This window comes from Echinops telfairi, unplaced genomic scaffold, assembly GCF_000313985.2.
Source record: "Echinops telfairi isolate 266 unplaced genomic scaffold, ASM31398v2 ScPeMD7_7412;HRSCAF=8450, whole genome shotgun sequence".
Taxonomy (NCBI): Eukaryota; Metazoa; Chordata; class Mammalia; order Afrosoricida; family Tenrecidae; genus Echinops; species Echinops telfairi.
The window spans coordinates 17825288-17837492 of record NW_022111312.1 but is presented as its reverse complement, the minus strand read 5'-3'; the positions used below and the strand labels follow the sequence as shown (position 1 = coordinate 17837492).

Here is a 12205-nt window from a genome sequence, read left to right as displayed (position 1 = left end):
GGGGCTGCAGACCGTTTGTTTGCCTGTCACGTAAAAGGCACTCTCTTCTGTTTGCTCCTAGCCATTGAACAGAGTTTTGACCAGGATGAGGGTGGGAACAGGACATCCGTGGACCTTCGGATACGACGGACGCAGGTTTGCTGAGGCCCCTCCAGACTGAGGTCGTTAGTGCCCAAGGTTGAGTAGCGGGCTCAGGATACGGCTGTAGACTGCTGTCTTCTGGTGACCCCTGGGGCAGATGAATGGCCCCACAGGGTTTTCTAGCCTGTCATCATTGTGGCAGAAGAGCACCGGTGGCTACAGTGTACGTGCCTATATTACAAAGAAAACCCCTGCTTCCAGCCCACCGGCAGAGTTGTGTTCTGAAGAGCAGAGAATTCCCCAGGTCTTGCCAGTGTTGGGGGTCAGGCCCTCATGGGGAGAGTGGTTGGAGGTGATGTTTGGACTCTCCCTAACAAAGTGGCCGTGGAGTTCCAAGCATGATCCCCATTTTATTTGTAGAACCTGTGGCCACCAGCCCCCAAGCTGTGGCGTTCCCTCCTTTACACACAGCGGGGCTGTCTGGTGAGAGTATCCGCTGTGTGAAATGTGGTGACCCACAGGGAGAGAAGCCCTTTGAAGACAGCCTGTGGCAGTCTGAGCTTCCGGGGTGGAATGTCCTTGAGTAGAAGACACGACCACCCTGTACGTCTCATCCCGATGTTTCTCTGTTGTTAGCACTCAGTGCTGTCCCGGAAGTTTGTGGAGGTCATGACAGAGTACAACGAGGCTCAGACCCTGTTTCGGGAGCGAAGCAAAGGGCGCATACAGCGTCAGCTGGAGATAAGTGAGTGGAGGGGAACTTTCCCTGACTTAAAACACACATTTCAGAGTACTTAACATTAAAAAAAAAAAAGTAGGTTCATTCTTGCTTTTACCAATATTATAACACCAAAAGACCTTGCATAATTTCCTGCCGGTTGGGTCACCCCAGACTGCTTGAGTCATCTCAAGCTATTGATTATTTAGGTCTGGCAGGAAATTCCAGGTGATTGGGTTCAAGTGACCATTACTATTAGAGTTCTTGGAGCCCTGGAGGTACAGTGGCTAAGTACGTGGCCTCTAACTGGAAGGCCGGTAGTTTAAACCCACCAGCAGCCGCTCTGTGGGAGCAGGATGAGGCCAACGGGGCAGTTCTCCTCTGTGCTGTGGCGGGGGGTGGGTTAGATGGTGGGTTTGAACTGCTGACCTTGCAGTGAGCAGCCCGTTTATTCCACAGTGTCACCAGGGCTGACTTTTCTCCTCATTAAGGGTTTGTGTTTTTGCATGTCAGGCACTGTGAATTTTACCTTGTTTAGTGCTGGATATTCTTGTATTTCCTGAAGACGTACTTGGGTTTTGTTTTGGAATGCAGTGAAACCACCACAGGTAAATCCTTTGAGGTCTGGGCAAAAACGATGAAGTTTTTCATTAATATTTCCAGTTATTCCTGATTTCTTAAGTCATAGGTGAATTTTCCCCATCCTTAATACTTGCCTCAGAGAGTATATTTGAAGGCATAGAAAACCATTGACAATCTTAACAGCTCAGTTAGATTTTAGTTGGGGCCTTCTGGTTGAAAAAGTCCTCATTTTAGAACACTCGATGGATGTTTTCATTGTCCATCTTTCAGCCGGAAAGACCATGACCGATGATGAACTTGAGGAGATGCTGGAGAGTGGGAACCCTTCCATTTTCACCTCAGATGTGAGTGCCCTGTGTCTTCCTGTCTCTCCTGTTTGCCGTCAGCTTCCCAACCGTCATAACTTCATCACGCTTTCTCTCTCTCCTGTGCTTTCCAAAGATTATATCAGATTCACAGATCACAAGACAGGCTCTCAATGAAATTGAGTCACGTCACAAAGATATTATGAAATTGGAAACCAGTATCCGCGAGCTGCATGAGATGTTCATGGACATGGCTATGTTTGTTGAGACTCAGGTAATCGTGTAGCGTTCTCTCGTGGGTGAACCCTCCTGCTCGTCTCCGCTATCTACCTGGCAAAATGATTGCATGGGGGCGGTCTCAGTGTCACTGCAGTGTTAAACCCTGCAGCACTGGGAGCAAGGACAGTTCCTTGGAGACGGTCTGCTGAATTAAGCGGAGCCATGTCCGTAGGGCAGTCTGCGAGGCAGCTGCGTGCACAGGACGCAGTCTCTGCATGCGTTGCCAGCCTTTTGAAGACCATTGTTTATTCTGGGGAGTTTTATCATAAAACTGTGTGGAAAACATAGATGCTATGAGCTTGCAGGATACAGCCAACAGTCACACAGAGGGGGCGGGAATGGAAAATTTCTATTTTTAAAAAAATTTTGGGTGGGCCCCTTGCCATCCATGCTGTGAGAAATGGGGGAGTGAGGTGGTACTCCCACCCGCTTTTTATTTTCAGGAAGTATTCCAAATGAAAGCAAATTAGACAGCCAGACTCTTAAGACAGTGGTGCAGTTCCAGAGATTTTATTATCTCATAGACCTTCATTTTCATTACTCTGTACCAAATGTATTGCTTTAAGCTCCATTAGGAAAATCCTGTTCATTTGGCGTTGCCTCATGGTTTGCTATTAGACATATCAATATTGGTTTCAATCGGTTCATCTACTTCCAATGCATGTGTAGTTGAAACTTAGCAGTAAATCTGCCTTTGTGAATGAACACTTTGACTGTGCGTCACTCTTCAATGCTTTGCTGTTCACTGCTGCAGAGTATGTCTGTCATGGACGGGAAACCAGGTAACGTGTCTCCTCCCTACCATTTCACTGGGGTCACCTCTGTTTACATTCTTGCCCATTCATGCAGTTACGTCATGCCAAACATAGGCTACGTTTAGTTTGCTGATATTTTAAAGAAATAGCAACAATGTTTTACCCCTTAGAAAATACATTGTATGTTTGTGCATAACCCTGAACTGTTAGCTTGACCTGCATACGCTTCCTTCCTGTGGCCGTGCTCATCTGGGAAGAGAATTTCCACACTTCAGTGTCTAACTGAGATGCCTTAAATACCAGCATCGCACCCCACCCTCCCCGAGGTCCTTTCAAAATAGAAAATACATTCTGAGTGTTGTGTGTTATCTTGAGCCTCACCTTTTACCTCTCTGTCAGTGTGGAAGTGAACACACTCAGGACCCATCACATGTGCCTCATGCTTGTAGAAAAGTCTCCTGTTTTGTGGTTATCTTCAGATACCTAATCAAGTCATTTGAAAATGTCTCCTGAGTTTGGAACTTCTTATTTTAAGGGTGAAATGATCAACAACATAGAAAAAAACGTTATGAATGCTGCAGACTATGTAGAACATGCTAAAGAAGAAACTAAAAAAGCTATTAAATATCAGAGCAAAGCAAGAAGGGTGAGTTTGGTTTTTAAGAATGTATCATTTCCCCCTTTTGTCTGGTGTCACGCTGTCATGCACAGTGTAAACCTGGTTATAAGGTAGTTGAAGAAATAAAAGCTTTCTCATGCAAGGCTTCATGGTAAATCCGAAGCTGTTAGTTTTAAAAGTCTGTTAGACACATTACGGTGACTATCAACCCTTTCGTGTACTCTGAGTAATTAACCCATCACACCTTCACACCCAGTTCCCCCTCTTGGCGCTTGGCCAAGCTTAAAGCCCAGTGCTCTCTGTTTCTTGTGCCAGGATTTGGAGGAAGGCACAAAACTGACAGGATTGGAAATTCTCCTTTAAAATTATTGGCTGCACCATACATGTGAACTCGTAATTTTTTTATATAGGCTATTTGCTAATTCATTTGTTTGGATAAAATTTTTCTTGAGGCTGTGCAGTTGAGAGACCCACATAAAAGGTCCGCAGAAGAAAAGGGGTCCCTTTCTGCTTAGGATCCACATATTTTACCTTTAATAAGGGTTAGATGAGCCCAACTGAAGTTTTTTGTTATTGGGACTAAAATCTAAGACTTTTGGTTTAGATTGATATAGATATTTTATTGTTATTCCTCTAAAACTTGAGGTAGATTTTCACATAGTCACCCCTCTTTGCTTGGTATACAGAGAAGCTGTGACTTAAGCTTTATAAATGCTTTTTAATATTATCTGAATCTCAAGTGTGTCGTGTGTGAATATAAGATCTTGTAAGTAAAAAAAAAAATCTTCTAAGAAAATAACTAAAAATGTGTTTTGGTTTTGGGAAAGAAACAGTGGCCAGGACTCTCCTTGTGTCTCCTGGCCCTCCGCCCTTGTTTCTTTCTCTCCTGTGTGGGGCAGGATCCCACCTCTGACCCCTGTTCCCAGAGTTTGTCATTGCATGTCTTCCGGGGTGGGGGTGGAGGGGTGGGGTGGGGGTCTCTGTATTTCTACCTTGCTGATTAGACCTGAAGTTTGTGCATCATTCAGAGTGGAAAGTGGTAAAAAATATGATGCCTGCTTTCAGGAATTATAAAAGCTGATTTACTAATTACTAATTAGAGGCTTCGATGCTCCACTGCTAATTCTGTTCTAGATGTTGGTGGTCCCCTGGCCAACTGCCCCCTGTTTTTACCACCTCAGGCAGGTGGAAGCCTGGGGCTTGTGTAGAGAAACTTGTTCAATCTGGCGAGGTGGGCAAACAAGCAAGCACATGCTGGGCACAGAGTGCAGGACTCGTTACATAGATAACTGCTTTCTCAGCTTACTGAGCTGGCTGGATAGCTCCATATACATGAAAATCATGTTGTACTCCTCTGTCTCATTCCATCAGCAATTTATCCAAGTAACATGACCATATTTCCCTCCTCTCTGTCAAAGAAATCTAATTTCCCAGCATTCTCTAGCAGTGTTATGGGCTGAATTGTGTCCTCCCAAAATATGTGTTTGAAATCTTAATACCAATACCTGTGGTTATAATTCCTTCTGGGAATAAGTATTCTGTTGTGTTAACGGGGCAGGACTAGTGTGGGGTGTGTTTTGAGTTAATAATCTATTATAAGAGATCCAGAGAGCCGATTAGGCAGCAGAGATGGGAGGTGGGGTGGAAGATAGATCTTCAAGGAACCAGGAAACAGAAGCTGCAGAGATAAAGACCTTCTTCCAGAGCAGCGGTTCTCAACCTGTGGGTCGTGACCCCTGGGGGACGAACGACCCTTTCACAGGGGTCAGCTGATTCATAATAGTAGCAAACTTACAGTTATGAAGTAGCAACGAAAATAATTTTATGATTGGGGGCCACCACCACATGAGAGACTATGAAAGGGTCGCAGCATTAGGAAGGTTGAGAACCACTGCTCTAGGGCCCACAGAGAAAGCTTTCCCCCAGAGCTAGAGCCTTGCCTGAAGACTTCTCACTTTCTCGACCGTGAGAAAACACTTGTTTGTTGAAATTACCCACTTGGGTATGTCTATTATAGCGGCACTAGAAAACTGAGACGAGCAGTTTGTAGATAGTCTGACCTTAAATTAAGTCTTTTATTTATTAATTTTGGACACCCAAAAAATGCCCAACAGGGTTAAGCTGAAGCCCTTTGATGTAGATGGGAGAAACAAGTCCTACTGGGTCATTTAAAAATAAATGATGTCCTTCAAGGTGGCACGATGGGCTAAAGTATGACATAATCGGTTTGCATTTTCTTTGACAGAAAAAGTGGATAATTGTTGCTGTGTCAGTGGTTCTGGTGGCCGTAATTGCTCTAATTATTGGGTTCTCAGTTGGCAAGTGATGGTGCAGATGATGGCAGTATGCATGCGCGGCAGTAAGTAACTAATCAGCTCATTTACTCATTAACACTTTCAACCAGCCAGACTTGGCCTATTAATTGACTGAATACTAAAAGCTTGGCTGCCCCCTCTGCGTGTTGGGTGGCGCCCTCTGGTGGTGTGTGCATTCCGAGCTTACCTCAGGTCTACACCGAGGCTGCCTTTCGTGTAGCTTCCTTTTAAAGCTTCTTCTGGTTGCCTCAGTGGGAGAGCTAGCTCTTTAGTCTTTTGATTGTAATCTCAGAAGATCGTTTCTCTCTCTCTCTCTGCATAGTTACTTACAGGGAAGGGCCACAACCATGATAATTAATGTTTAATTAGAAAACTAAAACTTTAAAATATATCTTAGATGTTAACGTTTTGAATAATTGCAACTACTCCAGGTTACTTTGTAAAACATATTTGTTCAAAAATAAAATGGTATCCAAATAAAACCATATAAAAAATGAAGGAAAAAGAAAAACTATGGCTTTGCTCATTTTACTGTGGAATTGTGGGGGGTTGGAACTAAAGCTCTGGAACACTTTCCATGACGTTAAAATCCGTTGTCTGATTTGTTTCTATTTGGCAGCATCTGTTTTATTTAGGAATGTTTTCTTTATTAAAATGGAAACTACATGTTATTTTGTTAGCATGCTGGTTATTAATTCTAAGATTTGGAATATAAAAGATACCGTGATTGATTTATTTAGAATATCACTATTTTCCCTCTGTTAGTGTGACCAGTAGCCTGAGTCTTTGCTCTCTGACTCTATTGTGCATTAATATGCAACCCCTTTGTATTAGCCCTTTTGCTTTAAGTGAATGCTGGCTGGCTTGGTAAATGTGAGTAAGCAGGCCATTTCTCTGAAGGCATTTGTCTGGCATCACCGGGGAGATGAGGACACTATGGTATGCCCCCTCCAGTCTCTAGATTGTGACACCAATCCCAGATGAACCCATCACTTGTCTGCCAAATTGACAGTCCCTGGGCACCTGGAAAGACTCTCATACACAGAAGAGTCATCGGACAGTCAAGTGTCACTACTGCTTTTCAGTCTGGGGGTGTATTCCAGCGTGCATGCCTGCTATGCTTAGGGTCTGTGGTGAGGACACGCATAACCACCCTTCGCTTGTCTTCTGACGCTGTTCAAGCCACACCATTGCACCTGGATTAGCACCAGTTCTTGAGACAAATGAAAGAGCTTCTCACGCACTCTGCTGTCATTAGGCAAAGTGCTGGTGTGCCTTTTTACCGTTTTCCTCTTAGCCCCACTGGGGGGAAAATGGCTTTTCCTTCACCGATATAAGGGCTTGTTTTAAAAAATTATTTCATTGAGGGCTCATACAATTCCCATCACAGTCCATCCATACATCCATTGTGTCAAGCACATATGTACATTTGTTGCCCTCATCAATCTCAAAACACCTGCCTTCCACTTTAGCCCTTAATATCATTTGCTCATCCCCCCCCATGAACCCTTCATAATTCATAAATTATTATAGTTTTGTCAGTATAAGGGCATTTTTTGTTGTTTGAAATCACTTTTGATAAAATCTTTTCTTAATGTTTCCTACTAGCCATAATGTGGCTAATTGAATGTGGTTGCACCAGAGAGAGAATTAGAATATTTTCATTTAGGTCGGAGGAAACGGGTGGCTTTTCCCTGATGCTGTTTGATTCTGATGTGGAGTCAGAGAAGGCCTGTGCGTCCTGTGCCCTAGCCCGGGCTGGCCACATTCTCCTTGGACCCGCAAAAGCAAACAAGTCTAAAAGGATCCTCAGGCATAAGAACAGAACGGGGTGCAAACACCTATGTTTTTGCACACAAGGCAGTCAGTGATTGGTGCCTCTTAGACAGGTGTTTCTGAGAAGGTGCATTATCCCTGCACCCCTCAGCATATACTTGTTGAGTGCCTTCCTTCAGGGCTGCACACTCTGCACCTGATAATCCCATGGCCTTTAGCTCACAGACTGGGGGCCTTCAAAAAAATGTGTGCAGAAAGTACATTATCTTTGAAATCTATTTGTCCACACACCTTTTGAAGTCCCTCACCTATGGAGACCAGTGAGGGAGGAACCTGTCCATGCTTTAATATAGAGTACCATACATACTCAAGTATAAGCCGAGTTGTTTAGCACATTTTTAATGTAGTTTTTGTGGTAAAATTAGGTGGCTCGGTGGAGATTCGGGTCGGCTTATACTCAAGTATGTATGGTAAATGCTGAGCTTGGAACTTGGAACTGGACTGACTCCCAGGGGTGTACTGTTTCCCTAGGGAGGATCCCAAGTATGTGAGCTGTGAAGGTAAGTCAAAAAAAGTATTGCTCCAGAATCATAGAAATCTCTAAGAAACAAAGAAAGTAAAACTGGGCAGTACATTTCTCAGCACAGCCTCCATCCAGGCGTACACACTCCGGGAGGCAGTGTTTCCATCTCTTCTCCTTCCCTGAAGGACCTGTACCCTCTGGCCGCCCGCGTGTCAGCACGGCAGTCGTGCTCCTTTTCAGTGTTCTCCAAGTCATTCTGGGACAAAGAGGACGATGGGGGCAATGCCAGGTCTGTAGGGTGCATGGGGTCAGGTGTCCTAAAGAAATTCTCATAGGTCAGGTCTTGCTCCCCTCAAAGAGTGTGCAGGTTCATTGCTGTGATGGAAAAAAGTTGCTCTCATTGCAACTTTCCTGGCCTTTTCCTCACCAGTGCAGCGTCCAGTGTTCCTTAAAAGTTCTTCACCATGATTGTCCTGGGTCCTCTGAGACAGTCTATCAAAATGTCCCTTGTGGAATCCCCCAAATGGTCACCGGAACCTTCTGATCTGACCTCTCTGCCTTCAGTGTAATTGGTCCAGCAGCTCTCCTTGGAAACCTGTTTTGATTGAACATTTTTCTTACGGCACCCTAGCAAGACTAAGAGGGTTGTTGTACAGGGAGAACTTGTCTGTAGCCACACACTGTTAGAATATGCAGTTTAGACACATTTTGTTGGGAATAAGCATGAACTGGAGCCCCAGCAGGAGTACTTTTTTGACTTACTCTCATATTATCAGGATCATTAGCATGGTTGTTAAACACATGCATTTAGGGCACAGCGTTTCAGATCCGAAGGAACTGAGAAGAGCACTCACAGGCAGTTCCAGGAACTCAACAGAGACGTAGTGGAGAGGCAGCTCTGGGGTGCGTGCACAGGTGGGCGGCAGTTGTGTGCTGAGCAAGGGACATGGTTAGTTCTGACAGTGCGGTGGGATGAAGGTCTGGGAGGAAAAGGGCCTCTCTGGAAAGTTGTGAGAGAAAGAAGGTGCTGGAAAGGAGGGCTGCACCTCCACTGTTCAGCGAATGACCTCAGGGTCTTCTCACTTTCATATTTCAGTTGGATACAGGTTTCTTTGATTTTATAGCAATACGTTTTGACTCACCCTCGTCTACAGGCGCACCTCGTTTTATTGCACGTAGCTTCATCGCTGTGCAGACAATGTGCTTTTGATTTTTAAACAAATGGGAGGTTTGCAGCAGTCCTGTGCACAGAAAGGCTACTGGCTCCGTTTTTCCAAAGCAGGTGCTCACCTCATACCTGTGTGACCCGAGTCAACATCACTTTTCTGTGTACTGGGAAAGCAAACGGTGCATGTGCCTGGTTTTCCTGCTGGCTCTGAGCCTGTGATAGTCCCAATGTCTGCTGATAGGAAGAGGCTTCAAAAAGTTTGTGGGGAAATATCACTGGCTTGTGGTACAGGTAGCTTTTTAAATCCTCAAACGGCTTCGAGCCTTTCATTAAAGTCAGGCTGCCTAAGAACTATCTGCACCTGTTGCCACTCACCTACAGGTGCCACTTAAAGGCACACTCCGAGTGTATTGTTTTGAAACCCGGGATGACCCATTGCTTCAATTCTGGGAGGATTTTGTTGGGAACTGACACTAATGATATTGGTGATTTCTTTCCTGTGGTGTGCTGCAAAATGAATTAATCTTTTTCTTTATCTTGCAGAAAATGATGTTCATTATTATTTGTGTAATTGTTTTGCTTGTGATCCTTGGAATTATCCTAGCAACGACGTTGTCATAGCAGCCACATCCCAAGAGCTGTTCACCCTTGGTGACTCAGGCTACATCCGCAGCAAACCCACATCCTATCATTTCACGAGCGAGTCCTCAGCGTTGTGACGCACTCTGCCTGGGCTGCGATTCCTTTTCTGTTAGTGACCGCAAAGAGAACACACAGCCCGGGAAGCATTGGAGGCAGAGTGTCAGGGTTCAGTCGGTGCCCTTGGGCTCTGTAACACACCACCCAAATGTTTCAATGTGGAGCTGGCTTCAATGGCCTTACAATAAGGAATTACTGAAGATCTTAATTTTCACTTTCATACTTCAGTGTTAAAAATGTTCATGTGAAGTTTAATAAGGAGTACTTTCTATTATGAAACTATTGGGTGTCAAGTGTAAACCTTGACTCCCTCCCCTGCTCCCAGCAAGCAAGCTAATTAAGAGCCGTTTTGTGCTGTTTAATCCATGTTTCTTTCTTGTTTGCAAAGATGATCTCTGTCATCATCCCAAAAGCTGTTTTGTAAGATACTTATAGTCTTAAATGTTTACAAATTGTTTAATATATTACCATCTTAATTGACTGTTTTATATACTAAAAAATATATCTTTTGAATAAAATAGGAAATCTCATCATCCTAGAGCCATCTCTGTAGAGTTGTTTACCAGGCTTGCGTTTGCCATAAAAAAGTGCAGTGGTTGCAAAGCACCCCAAGGAAACTCTTCAAGTGCCTTCTGTTAATATGAGCCCCCCATACCTCCTAAACCCCCTCTCTGGTCCCTGCAGAGAAGTCTGGATATTGTACTGAGCTCCTTTGCTGCCTGCTTCATTGTCCAGGACAATAAATTGTCAGTTAGCACAGTAAAGACAATGGTCTCTTTTTTGTTCACTAAACAAATGAACAGGTTGGTGTTTTCCTGTTTATACCACTGGACTCTGAAATTAAGTCTGATGATGAAACCCAGATTTAGGACTCAAGGAACAGAGTCCTAGACATTAAGTAATTAAAAAAAAGTAAACTCTAGTTCACTTCAATAATCTTGTTATGTACCTGATAATTCTGATGTTCAAAAGTTAACTGGCAAAGGTTCTAGATGTTTCTGATAAGCATCTTGTTCTTATTGTTCGTTTTTTTTTTGGTAAAACAATATGATTTGTTTCCAGTCTGATAAAAATGTATGAAATCTTACCAGTGAGTGGATGTTTGTGAAGAGAGCAACTTGTTAGCATTTTAGTTGAATAGGTAATGGATATCCCAAACATATTCTGTGCCCTTGTAAATTACTATATATGCATTCAGCTGTATGTTAACATGGTTAGGTCTGAAAGCTAACCTCAGGGATATATGTATGCTTGGAAGTGTGGATAATAGCGAACGGTTTAGAGGTGTCCCTTCTGTGACAGCACCATGTTTTGCCACCCCCCTGAACCCCCCAGCCAAATTTAATGGCATCAGAGTCAAGCCTGTAGGCACATGTCTCATTTACTTGCTGGTTAACCCTGTGCACTCAGAACTTCTGTAGGAAGATGCCAGCTCACATATGTCTCATATTTTTAAAAGGCCTGTTAGGAATATGTTTAAGTTGACTATATATAACTTGTCTCGAAGGGTATTTAAGTATGTAGAGATCATGACTGTATTTCTGTAACGTTTATACATTTGCATAATTATGTCTACAAGTAGAAGGACTTCATGCGGTCAGCACCCCTCTGTACACGTCTGCTTTTTCTTCACGTTCAGTCTTAGCGAGATCCTAACTTTCTTAACAATTCTTAAATTATGGAAATGCTCTTTGGTTTCTCGATGATAAACAAGTCAGTTGTCAGATGCCACGTTTGTATGTCCAGACTCCATGTATCTCTTTGAAATCCAATTTAAAAAATAGTTGCAGATCCATTTGTTAGTTTCTCATTTTTTATGTTAATATTAAAAAACATTCCCTGAGAACTGAAAATCAAATGCTTTCTGGCTTGTCATTTCTGGAAAGACTTTTAGAGATGTTTAATTGTATATCCATTAATAAACTGTTCTAAGAAAATTACCTGTGCTTGTTATGGTGTATAGTAGTATAACTTAATAATTATAGGTGTTTTGGTAATTATGCTTCCATTGTCATTACACATTACAAGTACGTGCTGGCCATGTCTCAGATGTCAGCCACCAAGTATGAAGGAAGCCCCCTGAAGCCCTGCAATTTACACTCAAGGCTGATCCAGCCCCTTTGGGCGTCATCCGAAGACCACGGATTTTGACAGATTCTAGGGTGGCATTCATTTGAGGAGCCCCCCCCACCCCCATATTCTGGGTTTTCATCTTTTAATTTTCTTTATTAAATACAATGTTCTTAATCTCTTAGCCCTCACATAAGCCTAGCCATATTGGAAGGTGATGTTCCTAAACCAAAATTTAAGAACGTCTCGGAGAAAAGGGCGTCGGGCTGCTGACCCGCAGTGGGCTGGTGCCGGGAGCAGCTCTGTGCCACCAGG

At 43.6% G+C, this 12205-nt stretch overlaps 1 protein-coding gene across 6 annotated transcripts in view; it reads left to right on the top strand.

The window, feature by feature from the left end:
- STX2 (syntaxin 2) overlaps positions 1-11760 on the top strand; it is a 30510-nt gene extending 18750 nt beyond the window's left edge. Inside the window, exons 5-11 of one of the 6 annotated variants that reach the window (XM_045296771.1) lie at positions 62-135; positions 718-826; positions 1652-1725; positions 1823-1960; positions 3256-3366; positions 5585-5698; positions 9665-9749. In XM_045296771.1, the coding sequence (XP_045152706.1) occupies positions 62-135; positions 718-826; positions 1652-1725; positions 1823-1960; positions 3256-3366; positions 5585-5665 (587 nt within the window). In that variant the 3' untranslated portion in view covers positions 5666-5698; positions 9665-9749. Of the gene's footprint in view, positions 1-61; positions 136-717; positions 827-1651; positions 1726-1822; positions 1961-2719; positions 3367-5584; positions 5699-9664 lie in introns of those variants that run through there. The other 5 variants (XM_004709623.2, XM_045296774.1, XM_045296773.1 and 2 more) reach the window with 5 other exon arrangements.
- The last annotated feature ends 445 nt before the right edge of the window (positions 11761-12205 follow it).